This window comes from Thermobia domestica, chromosome 1 (assembly GCF_964235325.1).
Source record: "Thermobia domestica chromosome 1, izTheDome1.hap1.1, whole genome shotgun sequence".
Classification (NCBI taxonomy): Eukaryota; Metazoa; Arthropoda; class Insecta; order Zygentoma; family Lepismatidae; genus Thermobia; species Thermobia domestica.
Genome location: NC_137454.1, coordinates 373,031,653 through 373,054,122, shown reverse-complemented (window position 1 = coordinate 373,054,122; position 22,470 = coordinate 373,031,653). Strand labels below are relative to the sequence as shown.

Below are 22,470 nucleotides of genomic sequence, written 5' to 3'. Positions count from 1 at the left end.
TCTCTACTTTCTTCAGTAATTGTTTATAAAAGGATAAATGTGTCTGATGAAGGAACACAGGTTATTAAAATATAGTAAATAATTTCTAGTTCCAAATCTAGAATGAGGAGCATTCAAAGAAGTTCTTCTGTGAATTTGTAATTCTCCAAATACAATTTTCAAAACAACGGAAAAAGAAAGAGAAAAATTAAAAATTAGGGCCCCATAGTAGAGTAATACTTAGGAAGTACTATGAAAGAAAAAGAGTAGTATATCTGAAATATTGTTTATTGCTGTCAATTATGACGTCACACAACGGACAGTGTTTAAATTCTGCGCTGATAAAACAATACAAAGGCAGTGACTTTGTAAGTATTACTCCAGCATAGAGAAGTTTGATTCTTCCATTTGTTTTTGTTATCTTGAAAATTGTAATTTAAAAAACGGCATAAACAGATAAGCTTCTTCTTAAGAACTTTTCATATATATCAAAACGACGGACGATGAAACATGACCTCTCTCTCCCCCCTCTAGTACCTCTTGTCATTTCTACTTCCCTCTCTACAACTCATCGACTAAGACTTTTGAGGATAAAAGTAAAGAGTCTCTATGTACGAGGAAGGATCAAAAACTAAGGTTATAAGTTCGATATTTCTGGGGTTTTGTCTGTTATAGAGGAATGTGGAGTGTGCGGTAATTTTAATACATGAAGTTGGCAACTGTGCAGTGTTTCAACACCCCACCTATGGTGCTAGTTGTATATAAACACAAATGGCGACTCGTTTGGAAAACTGGTCTCGCGAAGAAGCCCGCTCAGTTATTCGAAACACGTAAAAGCGTCTGAAAATCACCGGCTACAGAGACTGTAATGTTTGTCAACATGTCGCAGAATAGTGTCAAAAGTCTGCGCCTGGTAGCAAGGGCGCCGATTTCTTTGTGAATTTTTTTTTGGGGGGGGCATTCAGATGCAGAAAACATATATGAGGATTTTAAGACAAATCGCATTCAAATTATGCCAAATATTGTACATTTACAAATATAATGAGGGGCCCGGGCCCCCTCAGCCCCCCAGGATCGGCGCCCTTGGCTGGTAGAGAAAATGTCATCGACAAGGAGTCCAGTGACCAAGTCAGCACACTGGGACATCATTGACCACCTTCCCAACAGCCTGGATCTCGCTCCAAGCAACTTTCATCTGTTCCCGCACTTGAAGAAGCTGCTAGGAGGTCGTCGCTTCGCTTCAGACGAGGAGGTGAAATACTTCGTGACAACATGGCTGAACACGCAAGGACAAGATTTTTTACCATGAGGGAATCTTCAAACTCATTCTACGATGTGTCACGTGCCTCAACCGATATGCAGACTATGTCGAAAAATAATCTATTATATCTACTATCTGTTGATTGTATTGGTTGTATGAAATAATATAAACACGTTTCACTACAGGCTTTGCAACTTTACTTTCTAATCACCCCTCGTATTATTTCTGTTCTAAAAGACATATTAAGCTTAAAAGATCATGCTAAGCCTCAAAAATTAATAATTTGTGTAAGTATGCAAAACAGAATCAAAACCCGGGCAAAATTTAATGGCGACTGCAAAGACAACACTGAAAAAAGGATCCACAAATGGGCCTTTAGTACTCGTAATGTGAAAAATAAATTTAACAAACGATAAAAAGAATGTCATTACCTATAATTAACCATCATCCCACATGAATTAGTAAGACCTCGAGGAGTAGTATCTGCCATCCAATTCAGCCGCCACATCATGGCTCCATTTCTCAAGTGAAAATTTGCTGCGAAAGAAATGAACATATGTATATGAATTACATTACGGTTTTTTATTATCTTTCTCTTATGGGAATATCATAATAATGTGTCAAACAGAGAGATCCTCAGTTCTGAAGTAATTTGAAACCGCACGATAATCAGCATAAAAATAGATTTATTTATTTATTTATTTAATAATCACTAGATACAGCTCAGGGGCCATTTTATACTGGATATCTAACAACAACAATAACAATGGAGAGAATTTGGGAAGGTATCGGCCAGGGCCGGTTTAGTAGGTACAATTTCGGCATTTACCTGGCAGGACTGAGGAAAACCCTGGAAAACCCCAGTCAGGATGATCGGCAACGGGAATCGAACCCACGACCTCCCGAATGCGAAGCCAACACTCTTCCACTTGAGCTGCTTCGCCCTTAGCCTATCGCAGGATACAAATGAGATATAGCTTCAACTAGAATCGAATAATGCAGCTCGCCCCTAACAAAGGTCAAGTCAACAAACAACTCTTTAATGTTCTTTGTTTTCTTAATTTTAGATAATTTGATAATATGACGACGGAGTTTATATATTTCGTTTCTGCCCTACAGATTTCTACACAGCCTAGTCCTACCAAATTCCTCCCAAGTTCATATACGTATTTTGTTTTTTCCTACAGATTTCCACACACCCTAGAACTACCAAATTCCTCTCAAGTTCATATGTATGTATGTATATGTATATTCTTACAGATTTAATTACACTCTAGCCCTAGCCCTACCGAAGTTCTGATAATGCTGACGGTTGTCAGCGAAAATTCGACGCTTAATATAATTTTCGAAACAATCTATAGAAGTTTGGAGGAAAGAAAAGTGAGTATCTTTCAAGTTTGGAAAGAAATATCGCAATACACAATGATATCTTTTGAGTTTATTGATGAGATAGCTGTTCATGAGCTTTACATTATAATATATACTAAATGTTTATTTAAAAATTCCAGACTTTTCATAGATTTTTTATTTATTTAATTGCTTATTATTATTATTATTATTATTATTATTATTATTATTATTATTATTATTATTATTATTATTGCGTCTGTAATTAAATGTACTAAACGATTTTGGTAATCACCATTACCTTTATCGATAGATTTGGGTAGCTCCCACGCCAACTCTTCTCACTTCTCACAATGCTATCTTAACTCTCTCTCTCTTAATTACGTATGTGAAGTGTATTCAGCTTTGAACTAGCGTGTAGGAAGAGGAAATTTCGGGACATAAGTAAAATCTGTCATAATTTGGTAGCTACCCAGAAATTCAACAGTTCATGACGAGACCTGGCAACACAGATAAAAGAACTTCTATTTGGCATCAATAGATACATCCAAATTTTGACAGTGTTTTGGTGCAGTGATATGATAGGTTGTAAAAGTATTTATCACATACTTGTACGTATCCACTTATCAAATGACCCTTGTTTAGTCAAAGCAGTAATTAATCATACAAATCTATGTTAACGAAACTAACAAGAATCTTAGAAAGTGCTCTTTCGGAAGATATAACTTCAATAAATTTGTGCTACTTCGTATTAAGTCACATTTAAAGATGATTTCGTGTCAAGTTTTTCACAGCATTCAGATTTTTGGAAGAAGCAATTAAGTGCAAGACTTTACATTATTAAGTTTGCTGACCTGACCATTTTTCATTTGTGCGCTCGCATTGTGAGCATTGAGAAAACTTACGTATGAGTGAACCACATCAAAAGATGAAGGTAACAGTGATCACTGAAGCCGTTACTACATTTAATTTTATATGCAGTAAGAACAGAGTAAGTCAATAATTTATTTGCTTTATTATTTATTATAAACATACGCCAGTTTACTACCTTAAATAAGTAATCACACAAATTAACAAAGCTTACCTCTGAACTAGTGATCTTTTAGTTTATGTTGGTATTTCGACTCACTTTGGAGTCTTGTTTGCAACTATTTGTTATTTGTTTTCTTGTTGTTGCAGGCTGCAACTCCTATACTACTATTGTTGTCTGCTTATGTAAATCCTGTAAAGAAAGTGAACTCCAAATTCCCGGATTTCACTAGATTTTTTTTCACTTTATTCACTTTACACTCAATTTGCAATTATTATCAATCCACTAACACATGAATAAGGATTGCTTTTTCTAGTAATGATTTCGATGTCAAATGTTATTTCTTGATGTTTATTTCTACTTGTCACTATATACATTAATTTCCATTTATATTTACCCATTACAATAAATGAAATGTAAATATTTACAACTTTTTTTGAACAAATTCCCTTTTGCATTAACTGTTATTTTCTATTAGTACCAAAAACTTGGCCACAAAATATTCAAACGACATTCAACATTGTGCATACCACTGTAGCCAGATCAAGATTTTTGTCAACTCCAAACTGTACATAGTTGTAAATATTTACATTTCATTTATTACAGTAGGTAGGTATACAGAGAAACCAGTGAGCATAGTGAGAAGTAAAAATGGAACCAAGAAATAACTAAAATTATGTAGGCGCATGAGAGAATAATTCCAAATAGTAAAAAAATAACATTTGATTTACTAGAAATAGCAGTTCTTATTTGTGTTAGCGGATCGATAATAATTGCAAATGAAGTGTATAGGCAATAAGGGAAAAGAAATCTCGTGACATGGAGTCCGCTAATTCGGGAGTTATTTTCTTCACAGGACTTACTAAGCAAAAAAATTAGCCCAAGCTATGCACACTCATGTCCAAAATGATTGTCGCATATCTACAACTGTCTTCTTGTAAGAATATAATTTGATAATGATGTTGCAGTGCACTTTTAATACTGATATTATGTGTATAATCGGGAAATGTATATTTGTGGTAAATTTCATAGGAAAAGAATTATAAATACGAAAATTAGAATAAGTAAAACAAAATGTTGCTAAACGGAGAAGGAAGTTTTATTTTCGTTTTGTTGTTTTTATTTACTGCTCTTTTGACATGAAATTTGCCATATACATGTCTTTGGCGATTATACACATACTATAAGAAATACCGAGCGAATTCATTATCAAATTATATTCCTAAAACAACATATTTATAGACATGCGACAATAATTTTGGACATTAGTGTACATAATACGAACTCTAATCTCAATATTGAATCAATTCTGTCCTTATACTATGTTGTATTCCATTCTCATATTAAATACGGAATTGCCTTCTGGGGGTCTTCGCCGAAGCTTCAGAATATATTCAAACAACAAAAATGTGTCTTAAGAATCATTACTAAATCACCGAAACGCATCAGCTGTAGGAAACTATTTGAATCATTGAATAAGATTACAGTTCCTTCTTTGAACTTCTCAAAATTACTTGGGATCATTTAGATAATAGTAAAAGAGATGGTGATACTCAGAACTACCTTACGCGTGGAAAAGATAACTTATCTACTGTGTATCATAGAACATCTGCATACGGAAAATTACATATGTATATGGGAGTAAAATTGTATCATAAACTACCTGGGTACATAAAAAATAGTCATGGAAAGAGTTTCTTCGCGAACTCAGTGCGCAAACTGCTATCAGAAAACACATTTTATACTGTAAATATATATATATATATATATATATATATATATAATTGTTATATAGATTGTAGAATTGGTTTTGCCTATATCTACTTTTACAAGTTGTTGAAAATATGAGCATTTTATTTCTTCTCCAGAGAATGATAAATCTAATCTAATCTAAAGTAGTTAACGATGGTATTATAGCAGTTAGTCTTAAAAAAAAAAAAGAAAGAAAAAGAAGCGAACATGACCCCAGTCAGTCAAAATATCGATATAAACTAAAAGAAGATGCTCATGGGTGCAAAGGTAAGCTTAGGCAATTTATTAATTTAAGATGTACCGCACAGCAACTATCAGCAAATCACACATGATACTGATAAAAAGGTACATTAGCTACCAAAAGAAAGCAAGGCCAATAACTAGGATTTCTTTTTTAAAAAAGAAAAAAAAAGAAAGAAAGAAAGAAAGAAATGCCATCAGTATAGCAGAATCCGAACTTGGAGGTGAAACAATAATTTTAGATCATCTTAATACAAATTCAAAACTAAAAATTATTATTATTATTATTATTATTATTATTATTATTATTATTATTATTATTATTATTATTATTATTATTATTATTATTATTATTATTATTATTAATTTTTTATTATTGTAGTAGCAGTATTATGCAAAGGGCAAAGAACATTCATGTCGCTATATATCTTAACTCTTTTATAAATAACGGCGAATTTTCGGGTGTCAAATACAATTTCCTACAGGGCCTGCTTTCTGAGATAGTGTGTTATTTTTTTCCTATTAATTGTCAATGTTTTCATTATTTTTCATCGTCTATTGCATTATATAACGTTCTAAAAATTAATATACTACTATAAATGTCTTTAAATATTATATTGGTATTTTATTGTTTCTAGGCCATGTTGACTAATTCAGCATTCATTTAACGTAAACCGTTGAAAGAGATGAAATAAGCACTGGATAAAATGAATTATTAATTTCTGTTAAATAAAGCAATGAATTTACTGATACAACCTTGAAATTTGTTCCATGTGTTCTTTATTTTACCACTGCATTATGTTATATTATGCAAGTATAATAACAGTTGTTACCTAAAACAAAAACCAAATACAGATTCTTCTTAACTGAATAAAAGAAATTTAACTATTTTTAAATAAGTCTTATTGTTTATTCGATAGGTTAATTACTCGTATAGATAATTTAGATAATCGTAACCCAATAGAATCAGAAATATAAACAAGCTCTTAAACTAAATGTTTAACTTATTCACATTTTCATCCATTAAAATACTTCTACTTTATCTGAACCTGGAAATATTTTCTCTAACAAATGATTCAGGACTACTGATATATTGATGTAGAACGGCCCATTTTGTTGGCATCTCAGCTAGATTTGAGAATATCGAGAAGAAACGATGCTACCTACGCTCGATTACTAACTATCCAATTGCCAGATTTCAGTTTACAAAATTACGTCTTAAAAGTTAAAACAGCTGCTATCTCCAACTTAATAATCATGTTACTCAACAGTCATTTCCTGTTATAGAAAAAATGAGAGGACGTTTCAAATTTCCTGTCAATTCTACACATTTAGCATTATTTATCGTGTTTAACACACTTATCACGAAACGTTCACGTTTAACTTCTTTTTCCCCTTATCACGAAAATACGCTTAGTAAAACCTCATAAATTTCGAGATAGGTAAATTTATTATTTCTAAGGCAAGACAAAGTAGAAGTGATGGCCAAATCCAGAGGAACAGAACATACTTACCATGCAATATATGCAAGTTTCAATTTGTCAGCTTAACTATGATACAAATATCCGTACTTAAATCATAATTTACTGACAACGTACGTATTTAAACTTGGAAGTACGGTCTGTAGTACTTACCTGGCCATTCTGTCAGCAATTTTTAGCTCTGATAATAAGTCTACAAGGTATCCCTTCTTCGTCTAGCTAGAAGTACCATTAATTAGGGATCAGGGCGTTGCATCTACTAGATCTTCTGACGTATTGTCATCAATCATACAAGATTCACAAATTCCTGTGTTGATCTTTCCTACTGTTTCCCGTAATGCGTCCTGACGCATTATTATGTAATTTGAACTTTTAGATATTTTTTGTTGATGCTCATTCCTGCCAATAATAGTGAAGAAGTTTTCCTTACCCTTTTTATTGCATCAAAATATATTAATATCGAGCCAATTTTGAATTCTTCGAAGTACAGCTGAAGGATTAATTTACTTTTTTTTTTTTGGATAAAACAGGTAAGCTTTAAGCTTATTTATTATATGTACCCTGTGGTCAGTAGCTAACTACGTACATTAGACTCCTTAGGTAATAAAGAAACTACACTACACTACCACTAAAAAGCTACTAACCTACACTATCTAACGCATATCCTCTTCTTTTCTCCAGATATAAGTACCTAGAACACAAACGCATCAAAGGAACTTCTAGGATTTGTGCTAACTCTCTGCTTTTCACCCATACATTCGTTTGGATTGCCGACTTCAGCTCCCTCAACACACTTTGTATGGATTCCGTTCCAAAATACGATCGAAAGCGATCAACTTCTTGCGCAGTAAAGCAATCTATTTCTGAAAATTAAATTATTTCGTAACTCTCATGTATTTTTTTTTTTTTTTTTTTTTTTTTGTACAATTTGAAAATGCTATTAAAATCTAATTATACAAGTACTTATTCATTCATTAATAAGGACAGTTTAAGGAATTTACGAGTTACAAATAGCCTAATATACAAATAAAAAAAAACTTCTATTTCTACTTTTATTAAAAAATCTCTTCTACAATGTCAACATTAACAACGATAAACTATGTCCCTTGACATAGTTACAATGATATGAAAAACATAAATACCGTACTGGCATGGATAGTACGACCTCGAATATAGCGGGTGACAAATAGTGTTATGTCATCCTCTATGAGGCGTGGGTCTATTTGACCACGTCAAAGCAAGTGCGTCCGATTTACTACCGTCCTATCACACGCCTGACGATGGAAAGGAGCACGCACAGTGGAATTGCACGTGTATGGAAAGCTTTCCCAAAAGGTTTATGGTAGTGACGGGTTTCTGTACTAAGGGCAAACTTCCTACACATAGAGTGGCATCTAATGTGAAAGTAAGTGCTGCTCATTATATATGGCCTGTCTTAGATCCCATATACCGTCGATTTCCTTCAGCTTTGTATGGCAATGAGACTGTTAAAGTCCACATCCACCAAGAGGTAAACCATCCACCACAGTGGTAAAGGTCACCATTCACATAGCTAAAACACCGGTGGCCTACATGGGTCGTATAGAAAAGGAGAAGGTATCAAGGCTATCCCATTTAGAGACATCTTGAATCGCCAGATGTTCAGATATCTATGGATTTTGTCTTTGGCCTATTAAAACGGAACAACACAGAATGTCCAGTCTCAACACTGAAGGGATTCTATAAAGTATGCAAGGGCAAGTGGGATAAACTGGATCAGACTGCGCTAGATAGAAACCTTCTTGAATAAAAGCTCCAATGTCGTGCAATTGTTCATCGCCACTGCCATCATATGGAACATGATCTGTAGTAGAAACAGAGTTTTGCAGTCTTGGGCAAGCAAGAGCAATTCACTACCATAAGGATGAAACAAACTTCTGTAATCTTTCTGTACATAATAGAAATTTTATTAATAGAATCTTCTAGAAAAGTCTTTCATGGATTCTTCATTCAAATCCTTTTTTTTTAAATATTGGTAAACGTCATTAATTATCGTTATATTTAATTTTTGTTTTAATAACACACTGAAATAGTATAATTGCTGAAAATTACGCTTATAACAAATAAAAAAAAAATCGCAAAGACTCATAAACTCTTTCCTAAATGTCCACCATCTTGATCCAACATACTTTGGTTAGGAAGTGGTGTTTCTTAAAGTTACTTAAATCTAGATATTAATTGTTTCAATAATTACACTTGTCGAATTAGGCCTATGCTGAAACTATGTTCTAATTGTTATCAACTTATTATAATCTATTTACAATTGTGTTATAACAATTGCCCAAGAATACAGCATATCCATGAAAATACTATAGTGAAACCTCCCTTAACGGACACCTCTATAATACGGACAGATTTTTTTGTCCCGGCAAAAATATATGTTCTCTTACGGAACAAAACCCTCTCTTTTACGGACACTCTCAGATACGGACGCAGACAGTCCTTTTTTCCCCAAAACGTTTCAGTAACCTCTTCATAACGGACAGGAATTATTCTCGGTTCTGCGATATATTACAGTAGATAGAAATGTCTTCCCCACAAGTGTATCCATCATGAGTCTTAAGCAACTGTATTAAGGATTCTCAGAGGACACTTACTAATGAATTTTACTGAGGAAAAATCAGTTTAGCATGTTAGTTGGTTTTTAACGCATCTTTTGAGAAGGTTCTGAGAATTTGAAATAAATGAAAAACGCTTTCCATGCTGCTTTCCCTTTCCATATAGGAAAATATTCAAACATCTTTGGCATATTATTCTTCATCACTTGATGCAGTGCTAAAGAGAGTGGATTTTTTTTTTTTTTTTTTAACAGGGTGATGACATGTACTTAAGAAAATTATTGTCACACATTATCTTTTGCAGTATACGGATATATTAACACATCCCCAGCAATAATATTATTTAACATAAATGAATTTCTCCTTCATCCCTCCCAGTAATACAATATATTTTCATATTGATTTTTACGTATTTACGCTCACACACAATGCATTTACTGTATATTACTGCATACAATTACCGTTGAGAGAAATTAAGTTTCTGCAACCTCTCTGTAACGGACACCTCTCAGTAACGGACAAAAATTCATGTCCCATTGGTGTCCGTTATTCAGAGGTTTCACTGTATCATACTTTAAAGTGGTATTATCTCGCTTTGGGTAATCGTATTTGCATGAAATTGGTCACATTTGAAGGAAAATCTCAAATATTTTTGTACATGTCAACAATAGACAACAATGGCAATAATAAATGGGATCAAATACAGAAAAAGTAAATTCACTCATGCTTACTTTGTGATTAGTCGATGTGGGTTCATTGTTGGATATTTAGCAGGCAATTGCTGTTTCTGCTGGAGGTCACTTGAGAAGTTTTTATGTTTCTGTGCTTTTATGGCGTAATGAGTTAACGTAAATTCATTTCGTTTCGTTGTGGTTTGTTGCTATTAAGGGTCTTCACTACAGCGAAATTCAACTACCGCTAATTTTAAGAGTTTTTCTGTAATATCTTCAAAGCAAATAAAAATATTCGAAAAGTAGAGACGTAGCGAATTAGACAATACGATTTTGCATGTGATACCTTTACCACAATTCACCTATTTGCTTTCGGTATATCGCTATTTACAGAACCCGCATAAAATGCTTAATTTATTTACAGTTGCAAATCGAAAGCAGATAGATGAGTTGTGATGACGGTATCACATGCAAAATCGTATTGTCTAGTTCACTACATTTCTGCTTTTCGAATATTTAATTTGTTTTAAAGATATTATAGGAAAACTCCAAAATTAGCGGTAGTTTAATTTTGCTGTAGTGAAGGCCCTTAAAGAATAAGTTTTAAGGAGTTATGGTGACCTCACAAGAACCAAGTTGCTGAGTTTTGGAATATCACAGCACACCGAGTCTGGTGCAGGTTCAGCATGCTTTTAGGTGAAAGTTTCAACATCAGGCTCCTACGCACCAGCAGAAACTACAACTCCCTGCTAAATATCCAACAATGAACCCATATCGACTAATCACAAAATAAGCATGAGTGAATTTACTTTTTCTGTGTTTGATCGAGTTCATTGTTATTGACATTGTTGTCTATTGTTGACATACACAAAAATATTTGAGTTTTTCCTTCAACTGTGACCAATTTCATGCAAATATGATTATACAAAGCGAGCAGTAGCGTAGCCAGGATGTGTTTGGGGGGGGGGGGCAAGTGCTGTTGAAGGAAACATTATATACATGAACTTCGCCGAGGGCTGACACGGCGAATATTTACCTCAATTCAGCCAGGTAAATATTCGCCTGAAGATGAGGACGATGTCAGCCCTCGAAACGTCGCAAGATCTAATAGTATTTACCTGGCTGCTAGCCCGAGAAGACCTGTTCTCAAAGAACCGTGTTTAATTATCCGATGAAAAAATGAAAAATTAACAAATAGAATAACAGCAACAAATATTACAAATTATTAAAATAATATACTGTAAAAACAATGTTCAAGAATAACCACCAAAAAATCTTCAGATCGTTAAAAAAATAAAAGAAACGTTAAATTTTACATTTAACTAAATCACGATGTAGGTGACAACGATCAACATTGTGCCTGATAAAGCTGACTTCCGAAAGAAGTAAAAATGAAAGTGAAAACTGTAAATCACTTTTCGAACTTAACATTTAAATAAAAACCAATCAGACGTGGGAAGCGAAAGTTTTACCATTTCACTAACTGGTACCATATTTGTCAATAAACATGATTAAAACTATATAAACAAATATAGAGATTTTAGTACCTTTAATCCTGGGAAGCAGCCATTCAGTAAATTTTGGAATGGGAGAAAGACTGGAAAACTTTTCCATTTTAGGAAATTCCGCCTGGAGTTCCTTTACCACTCTCTTGATTAGATAGTTGCCTAATTCAATACCCTACATCATAAATTAAATAATAATAATAATAATAATAATCTGCATCTACTGACAAACACACTTCATTGCTCATTAGACAATGTACAGGATGTATTATAAAGGTCTTTAGAACTTTGAAAACTCACACTGATTTATTCATTTATCTTACAGGTATGGTTTTGGTGTCATTTTGTACATCAAGTTTTGACTCACGTAGTACACTAGTTCAGAAACACGCCACCGCAAGCGCTAGCGGCAGTTGCAGTAAAGATGGCTGCCTTTACTGTTCTCGAGTGTGCTAGCTGTGTGTTTTGGTTTGAAGAATCCAAGTCTGTGACAACTGTGCAACGTAATTTTTCGTACAAAGTATGGTAAAGATTCTCCCAGTAGGCCTACTATTTATCAGTGGCATAAGCGTTTTATTGAAACTGGATGTTCGGTAAGACACAACAAATCTTCAGATCGTCCCCGTACGTTGGAGAGCAAGTGAGACAAAGTTTTGTGAACAGTCCGCATCACCAATGGAATCACCACATTGAACCTTTTTAGGTATAAGGTAAATAAAAATAAATAAATAAATAAATAAAACACTTGTATTTTGCTACAAAATAATACCAAAACAATGTCTGTAAACTAAATAAATAAATCAGTATGAATTTCCCTTCTCAATGAGAAAAGTTGTAAAGCCCTTTTTGATACACCCTGTATATTCAAACATAAGATGATCTCAACACAGAAATTTGTGAAAAATTTTGTACATATTGAACAATTAATATTTGTTTCTTAAACATGTTCTACAGAAAAAAAATAACTAAATATATTACAGAATATTAAAGATAAAAATTTACAGATTAAAAGAAGTTCAAGTTTCTAATTGACAATTCAGTGTCAGGCGTAGTTTAATCTTTCGCAGTGAAGTCAGAAATTCTCAATCACCATCATTGAAGGCAGAAACAGGATTAGCTAAAAACATGTATTTTAAAAATAAACCAAGAAAAACTTTTTTTTTGGGGGGGGGGAGGGGGAATGATGGAGGTTAAATCCGGTTTCTTCTTTTAAATAAATTTGCTTCTCTTATTTAGAATTTATATGAATAGAAATAAGTTTGTTTGGCTTTAGCAATAGCATCCTTATGCAACAGCAGAATTATGAACGACAGGACCTGCAGCTTAAAGTGGGATCCGAACCACTGTCAAGGGAATATAAAGAAAACTCAATAGTATCTATTTGTCATAACAAATGTTGTGCACCCTCCATTTTGTTTCATTCTCTTGGTAGCCACATAGTAAGTAGCTTTACGAATCGTGCGACTATTAATATCTTTAGAGATAAATCAACACTACATATTTCTGCAATAATTCAATTTAGTATGCAAAAATATGTTTTCTCTCACTGTATTATTTTTTACTGATATGGATACATTTTGAATACAGAACAGAGTCCAGTACAAAAAATTTGTAGAATATCGAATCAATAGACTAATTTTTCGAACGTTCCTTCTTAATTCTATGCTATATAAAGCCCAAAAAGAAATTAGAATCACAACGTTCAGCAACAAAATATAAATATTAACTCTTGAATGATATTTAATCTAATCCAAAACTGACCTAAATACTCAAATCATCCTATCATTGGTTCAGATGAAGAACGCAGCATGGAGCATTAAAAAATTGAGTCATATGATTCTGTACTTTGAACATAAGAATCTCGATGAAAAGTAATCAAGAGCATTATGTCTAGAAGATAATACCATTCTCTAAAGTCTTCTTCTGTTTCGATGAGTGCAATGGATTCTAAAGATCCAATTTTGCATTACTTTTGCATTCACATTAAGCTGTCCATTCGCAATGGCGCATTCAATATTCTGTTTCCGTTACGGATTGTTCGTGGCTAATTCTCATAGACCTAGAACTTGAGATAACCACACAAAAAATAATCACGGAAGGAGAGATTATGTGATCTTGGCGAACAGTTCACAATTTCTCGACACAATGCGTCCGGAGAACTTTTTGTGTAATAAGTTCAGAGTAATTCAGTCCACCCACCCAAACAACGAAGGACATTTCAAGAATATTATCTCCTAAACGTAATACCATTGATAGCTTTTCACAATAAATACATAAAACATATTAATGAAATCTTATCACTTGTAGGTTTTATTCTATCTCATTCTAAAGTTCTGACTTTTTATTGATAAACCCTTACATGACCTTTATTTGTATGTATTTATAAAGAAAATGTGTAAATTATATATACCTGAAGTCCCTTCTGGGTTGATGAAATCGAATAAAACACCGCTGCATGTATTTCATCTGAATCTTCCTCAGAAGAATTAAAACTACTTGCTTCATCCACTAGGAAGAAGAAAAATACGTGACAAATTAATCTTTATATTAACAAGCTAACTTAGTCGAAGTGTCTTATATTAGGGAAATATTAATTGGTGTGTATAAGACGATACCTGTGTAATGAAACCAAAACTACTCAGTTCTTGTATCTTTGCGATTCCTATCCCTATCTCTCAATCTATCCCTTCGCCTAGGCTCCTTTAATCCTATACTTATCTACAAAAATTAATTGATTTATTTTGTATACTATTAAAAGAGTTGAGTTTTAACATCTTTTAAGAGTTTTCCTGTACAGAAAGAATCGAGTTAAGTTTAACGTCCCGTTCACCATCGAAGCTATATGAGACGTGGACCTACTGATTAACGTGGAATCCAAACCACATGAGCTCCCACCGGGAATCGAATCCGGGTCCTTCCCCCAAAGGCGCGTGCGTTAACCGCTTAGCCACGAAGGAGCTCCCCTGTACAGAAAGAAATGTAAGCGAATGGCTAGTACTCACCGCAAATATCAAAGTATTCTTCTAAGCAGTGCCTTCGGAAAACCCTGATTCCACCTTCAGCTTAGAAACAACTCGAAGAGGATGTGGGAGAATTGTGGATAGATAAAAAAAAATGGTTAAAAGGTTTTAAAATATGTGAAGCACAAGTCTTTTTGTCAAAAATGAACACGTGCTAATGGTCATTCACTCGTCACCGTTCACTGTTGTTCACTGCTTTTTCTTTACCTTCTAGATGGTGCAAATATGTAGTAAAAAGACTGCTCCAAATCACATTTATGTCTCCTTTATCTAAATTGAGTGTAGGTTTCTCTTTATGAATGTAATCGTTTTTTTTTTTTTTTTTTTTTTTTTTTTTAATCTTTCGTTCAGTTATTGTTTTTGCTTTTTCTATCAAATATGAATTAGCAACCTACGATTATTGTCTTTAAGATGTGCTGCCAATCCGGATAACTGTTGAAAGCTACGAGATTTCGATGTGCGAATGTGCTCAGCTATTCTGTATACATATTCCTTTTAGTTTGACCTATGTGTATTTTTGTCACATTGACATTTAACCCCCATGTTTTAAATTCTCTTCGAATTGTTTCTAGGCTGAAGACGGAAACAGGGTTTTCCTAAAGCGCTACTTAGAAGAATACTTTGTTTTTGCAGTGAGTACAAGCCATTTGCTTACATTTCTTTCTAAACATTACCATCGCTTCCAGTACTGTGATATTTTCCGGTATAGTTTCAGGTACTTGTTTTGAGGCTTTTTATAACACGTTTAGATCTAAAGGTTGAATCATGTTCTTTATTTCCTTCTTCATTCAATCCCATTATTATTGGCTCGGGTAGTTTTATCTTCATGTGAGTACCTTAAACTGCTGAAAAACCGTTCAGGAAAACCCTTTAAAGACGCAATAAACCAGGTAGGACAACATTGTACTTCCACTTTTTCATATACCATAGAGGAAAGGAATTGATCACTCTATCTCCGCGCCATTAGAATAGTGGCTCCACTAATAAATTCATGGGCTAGGACTCGCATCGTGCTTAACACTCAGATAAGACAATGTACAGAAGTTAATCGTAAAGTGCTGGCCTTCACTAAAAATCGTCTCAGTATACAGGAGTACTGTGTATCATTATAAAGATATAATGTTACTTAAAATTTCCATTGTGTAGATGGCATGCGTGGTGTGCCGTGTGAATGAGAAATTGGCGAGGAAATGGCACAGTTGTGTTTGGAATGGCATCGTTATTGATAAAACGGGGATTCGTTGCATAATCAAATTTCTGCATATACAATCCAAATAAACCAATATAAACCCTGGACAACAGCAGAAATATTGGAAATGATGGAGCAAAGAAGACAGTACAAGATAACAAACACAGAAGAGGAAAACAGAAGGTGCAGAAATCACATAAACAGAGAAGTAAAGAAGGCCAGAGAAAACTGGATAAACAACTTGTGCAAAGAAATTGAGGAAAATATAGTCAAAGGCAATATAGAAAGGTCAGGAAGCATATGGAAAGGTCAGGAAACAGTTCGGTGGGAAAAAGAAACGCACAGTCATTATCATAGACAAGGACGGGACACCGCTAATAGAAGAGGAGCAGATAACAAGAAGATGGAAGGAATACATTGAAGAATTCTACAAAGGAGATAGAGTGAACGAAGAAGAGATAGATAAGGAAGAAGACGTCGATGAAAATGAATTAGGACTATCAATTTTACAGTGCGAATTTGACAATACTTTGGAGAAAATGCAGCATGATAAAGTCCCAGGAATAGATCAAATACCAACGGAAGTAATTAAGAATCTCGGAATAGCAACAAAGAAGAAACTATTTAATCTTATTAATGAAATGTACATCTCGGGAAAAATACCAAGAGACTTCGAGAAAAGCATACTGGTACCTATCCCGAAGAGAAAAGGCGCACGGAAATGCGAAGAATACAGACCGTTAAGTTTAATTTTCCATGCATCAAAAATATTGTGCAAAATTATCGCGCAACGAATGGAAGGGAAAATCGAAGAACGGCTATCGGAGGACCAGTTTGGATTCAGGAGGAAAAGGGGAACAAGGGAAGCAATACTGAGTTTACGGTTGATCATGGAACAACACATCAGAATAAACAAACCAATTGTGATAGCATTTGTAGATATAGAGAAAGCTTTTGACAACGTAAATTGCACTATCATGTTCAGAGAGTTGAAGAATCTGAAAGTCGATTACAGAGGCAGAATTATATACCAACTTTATAGGAACCAGATAGCTGTTATAGGAAGAGATCAAAAGGAAGCAAGAATAAGTAAAGGAGTGAGGCAAGGATATGGACTTTCACCTCTCCTGTTCAACGTCTATATAGAAGAAGCTATGAAAGAATTCTTTGATAAAAACGACGAAGGCGTAAAAGTAAATGGTCAGGTTTTGAGCACAAGAAGGTTTGCTGATGACATAGCATTGATAGCGGAGAACGAAGAGGACTTGCACGAAACACTTTCAAACTTGAACGATGACCTGTTTAAAACATGGAAAATGAAGATAAATAAGAAGAAAACGAATGTGATACAGTGCACAAGAGCAGGACAGGAAGAGGCAAACCTATGGCTAGATGGAGAGAAAATCGAAGACGTTCTCCTATTTAGGAAGTCTAATATCCTCGGACGGAAGAAGTGAAAAAGACATAAGTTTCAGAAGAGCGCAGGCTAAACACGCATTCAATAGGAAAAGAGGACTACTAACATCAAGAAATGTGTCGCTGGACGTTCGTAAACGATTTATTAAGACACTGGTATAGAGCGTAGCGCTTTACGGATCAGAGACGTGGACATTGAGAAAAGCTGAAATATGCAAGCTGGAAGCATTTGAAATGTGGTGTTGGCAAAGAATGCTGCGCATATCATGGACCGAAAGGAAAAGGAATGTAGACGTACTAAAGGAAGCTAATGAAGGATGACAGATCATGAAGATAACAGGAAAAAGAAGAAACAGCATGCTTGGCCACCTTATTCGGCACTCCGATTGGATCACCGTACTGATAGAGCGAACGACAGAAGGAAAACCAGGAAGAGGAAGACCAAGGGTAGAATATCTGGATGCAGTTACGAAGAGGCCTTACCAAAGTATAAAACAGTTCTCCCAAGCGAGAGAAAATTTTTAAAATGTCCATGTTGCCCACCAAGCTATGGTTGAGGTAAACAAGAAGAGCATATACAAAGCAAATCTGAGTACATACAAGATGAGACCTCCGTCGTTCAAAAGATTTGCACGAGACTGTGAAGTATCAGAAAAAGACACGTCGCCTTTCGTTGTTTTTTGACCCATCAGGACGTGTCCAGCACTGCCTGGGAATAAAGAAGTGTTGTAAAAAGAAATTATCTCTGTGAAAAATTACAACCCCCTAGGATACGTATTTTATGTAATGATAAAAATCCAGGTCGGTCCAAGTACTAACTACTTCCAACAATTTATTTTAAATGGTGTAAGGACTCGTAAGGTATTCTATTTTTGAACTCCTTCGTCTATGGAAATTGTCCGCCTTTTCCATATTTGAAGCGGAATTTTCGGAAATTCTAAAACAAGTATCAACTTATTTTTAATGAGGAAATTACATTTCGAGTTTCATCTTCTAGCTTGAAAGACTCGTGAAATCCTCTATTATAAATTTTAACCTCATCTATGTTGAAAATTTGGTCGAGATTGGTCGTGTGATTCAAGAGTTATTAAGTCACAAAAGTAATCAATTTCATTGTTATGTATTTTTATACAGAGTGTAGCACAAATGCATAGCCAAAAGTGATGAGGTGATTGTGGACATCCAAGAAAGTAGTTAGTAGTTAGTAGTTTGCTGACATCAAAACGTTCATAAACATGGGGCACTGTCTTCCGAAGTTTGTGTGTGGTATAAACGAGCACTGTGGCTTCCATCAAATACCTTTCTCAATTACTTATCTTTGAAAACACGCAATAGTTGTGATCTATGTACCGTTGTTTACTATTGTGAGCCGTTAATTGACTTCACACTTGGACGCCTTGTCTTTCGAAAACGAAGCGGAATCTGCTCCATGTTTTGGTACGTTTTGATGCCAGCAATCATATGCTAACGTGTGGATGTCTAGTGCTATTGGAAAACATAACACTTTGTACCAAGTTGGTAACACTGACAACCCACTAACCTCAAATAATGATTACTTTCATTCTCTATGTAATTATTTGCAGAGGCACAATTCCACTTGATTGTATTATTCCTGTAATTTTGAACATTTCCATTCATTTTCCGATAGTTTTGAGGGACTCGATATTTGAACACCCTGTATCTAAGAAACGAAGCGGCATTGGACCTACGTTTATAGGAACATTTTTACTTATTTGGATGTCCACAATCAGCTCGTGGCTTTTGGTCATGCATTTATGTTACACCCTGTATATCTCCCCCTCCCCTAAGTTGTACCGTTCAACGTGAAATGATAAAAATCACCCCAGGCCTGAAGATCATCTATGTTGAAAATTGATCTAAATCGGTCGGTTGGTTCCAGACGTACGAAGTTACAAATAATATATCCAATATTAAAAACAGAAATAAAAATCACAGAACAATTGCACTTTTACATTATATATTTCAGAAATCAGAAAAAGACTATTAGGAAAACCTAGGCGCAGATGGTAGCACAATATTAAGATCCTGACGGCTAAAGATAGAAGACAATGGAGAACTTATAAGTAAATGCGGCATTGAGCCTTCGCGTACCATAGGCCATAGAGTTAATTAATATATAAAAACTTATGATTAGCATAACTACGACAAATATTAGTAATCAATTCATATAACTAATTATATACATATATATGTGTGTAAACTGGCATGACAGAAATATGCAAAACATGAACTTACAAACCTGAGAGTTGAGAAACACGTACAATGGTCTTCATGCTGCTAGAAATATCAGATGTAAGTGCTGTGTGAAGAACCATGATTGGTTCTTTCGGCATACTGCTATGGGTATATACAAAACATCTTCTATACGGTCCTACACGTATCTTTAAATCTTTCCAACTTCTTACAGGATGCACAGCCTCGTATTCTGCAATCTAAAAGAAAGCATTCAAATTCCATCTATTCATCTATTAGTTAAGTCAGTTTAAGCTTATATTTCGACAAAGTTACCCTTTAATTATAATTCAAGCTTTTAAATATATTCGCAAGAGTACACAGGAAGTAGAATATAAATCTTACTGTGTATATATATATATATATATATATATATATATACAGTACTGTATATATAATTTGTATCACCAATATTATAATCAGTCAGGCACATAGAATACTATTTGCACCCCGATGGCTCAGTGCTAGAGCGTTCATCTCTGGATCCGTGGGTTACGTGGTTCGATCCCCAGGTCGCGCCAAGTGGGCTTTATGTCGGACAAAGACCTATGCGTGGGTTTCTCGGTATTCTCCCGGTTCCTCTCATTTCCTTCATTCTTATCATCGCTGTCTCCTTCAGCCTACATGTCATAGCAGTGGAATATAAAACTGAACTATTTAGAACTCATGAGAAGTATACATACATTGATTTAGTTTTACGAAAGACTTTTGAATTACAAAAAATAATTATATTCGGACGAATATAAGCAACGGAATGTAGTTTCACAGATAACAGAAGTTTTCTGAAGCGATTTGAGCTGAGGAAGGCAATAAAGCCAAAATGTACACAATTATACAATTCTGTGTACTTTTGAGGTAAATAATTTCCCAGAAATGTTGAATATGCATTCCATTAAATCAAGTAACAACGACCTCCAATAATTATTTTAGAACAGTACCCAAATAATTCGTTTCAGCGTCATGAACACTGAATATTTAAGCATTTATGGTGTTTGATGAGGAAGTCAGCAGCAGCAAGACTATTTGTCCTCGTCACGTTACAAGTAACATATTTTGGAGGGCACGGTGGCTCAGTGGTAGAGCGCTAGCCCCTGATGCATGAGGTCCCTGGTTTGATCCGCAGTCAAGTAAGTTTGTGGCAGAGAACATCGTGCCCGTGAGTTTTCTCGGACTATTCTAGTTTCCGCCTACATTCTCATTCTACCGATTTTTCTACCATCATTCACTCGCTTTAATCAGCCGTCTCCCTTAGCCTAAAGGACATAATCGTGGGACGTTACGCTAAAAGATTTACAAATAACAGGTTTTAATGAAGAGTTGTGAACCTTGTATAGTGTGTACTACTGGTAATAACGACCGAGCGAAGTAACTCAAGTGGTAGAGCGTTGGCTTCGCATTCGGGAGGTCGTGGGTTCGAATCCCGCTGCCGACCATCCTGACTGAGGTTTTCCAGGGTTTCCCTCAGTCCTACCAGGCAAATGCCGGGATGGTACCTACTAAACAGACCCTGGCCGATACCTTCCCAAATCCTTTCCATTGTTATTGTTGTTGTTGGATATCCAGTGTAAAATAGCCTCTGAGCTGTATCTGGTGATTGTTAAATAAATAAATAAATAAAATAAACGTAATGGCACCATGCAGTAAGCTGTGTACCATTAGTCTCTCAGCTTACCATCTGCGGTACACATGGCAATTATCATCCTATTCCTGTTTGATCTTCGATGAGGCCAACCACATGTAATAACCTTTCAAATAACAGAATTTTATAAACAACTGAGGCCGTGTGTGCAATTTGGTAGTACATGTAGCGCCATCAAACAGTAGGATGTACTACCAGTGGTACACGCTACAATCAAAGTGCTGAGGAGTAGTTCTTGCTGACTTGGTTTTACTTATTACGAAGCGAATATAAACGGAAGTAAGCTTTCCTTTGAAGTGAAGAGGAGAGTGACAGACTCTTTTTAATTCATATATGCTCAGCGTGTCAATATGATACATAATAGTAACATACTATTTTTCCTTTCTGATATTTGAAAATCCTTTTTCTCCCTTGTTTTAAGCTTGACAATTCTCCAAACCAGTCTATTGTTCAAATACATGCAAGGCTGTTCGGGATAAAACAAATACAAAGATTACCTTTTGAACCATTTCGCATGGTGAGTCCCAGGTGACCCTCTCCAAGTGTAAGAAGCCAGTAGAAAACCACAAACACAGAAGGTCACGAAGAGTGGTGTTTAGTCTCTGGACGTGGAGAGCATCAACTTCTTGACTATCCATTTCACTAATCAGCTCCTAAAAGCAAACAATAATAAAAGCAATGGCTCAAGACTTTTCACAAATGACTATCCTTCTCTCTTACAATGTAGGCCTAGTTACATGATTTCAGTTGTTTTCTGAATTCTGTGCAATAACAAGTGTAAATAGTATCCTTTCCCGAAAGTTCTACATAGCAAAAACCAAATCTTGCTTTTGGATCGTATCTGACGTCAAATCATCCAATCAAAATTGTTGTTACTCGTACACAGCAGTAACCTGCGTTTCTCTAGTTACTCTAGTTTCCATTGTTCTATTGTTGTTACCACTACAGCATGGTCCGGAAGTGGGCGTACCCCTAATTGGTGTTTTCTGACAGTTTTAGGTTTTACCCACATTTGTTTGGTAACATTGCTTGGCAATGTCTGGCAACATTGCTTGGCATTGTCTGACAACATTGCTATCCATGTTCATTT

At 34.9% G+C, this 22,470-nt stretch overlaps 1 protein-coding gene across 2 annotated transcripts in view; it reads right to left on the bottom strand.

Moving 5' to 3' along the window:
• LOC145664413 (malonyl-CoA decarboxylase, mitochondrial-like) overlaps positions 1 to 22,033 on the bottom strand; it is a gene marked incomplete at its 5' end in the record, with an annotated part of 36,199 nt that extends 14,166 nt beyond the window's left edge. For both annotated transcript variants that reach the window (XR_014127434.1, XM_081731097.1), the window contains 6 exon segments: positions 1,672 to 1,777; positions 7,735 to 7,953; positions 11,906 to 12,038; positions 14,274 to 14,371; positions 19,749 to 19,941; positions 21,878 to 22,033. Coding sequence is in view for 1 of the 2 variants with exons in the window: in XM_081731097.1 (XP_081587223.1) it covers positions 1,672 to 1,777; positions 7,735 to 7,953; positions 11,906 to 12,038; positions 14,274 to 14,371; positions 19,749 to 19,941; positions 21,878 to 22,033 (905 nt within the window).
• Between the last annotated feature and the right edge of the window lie 437 nt (positions 22,034 to 22,470).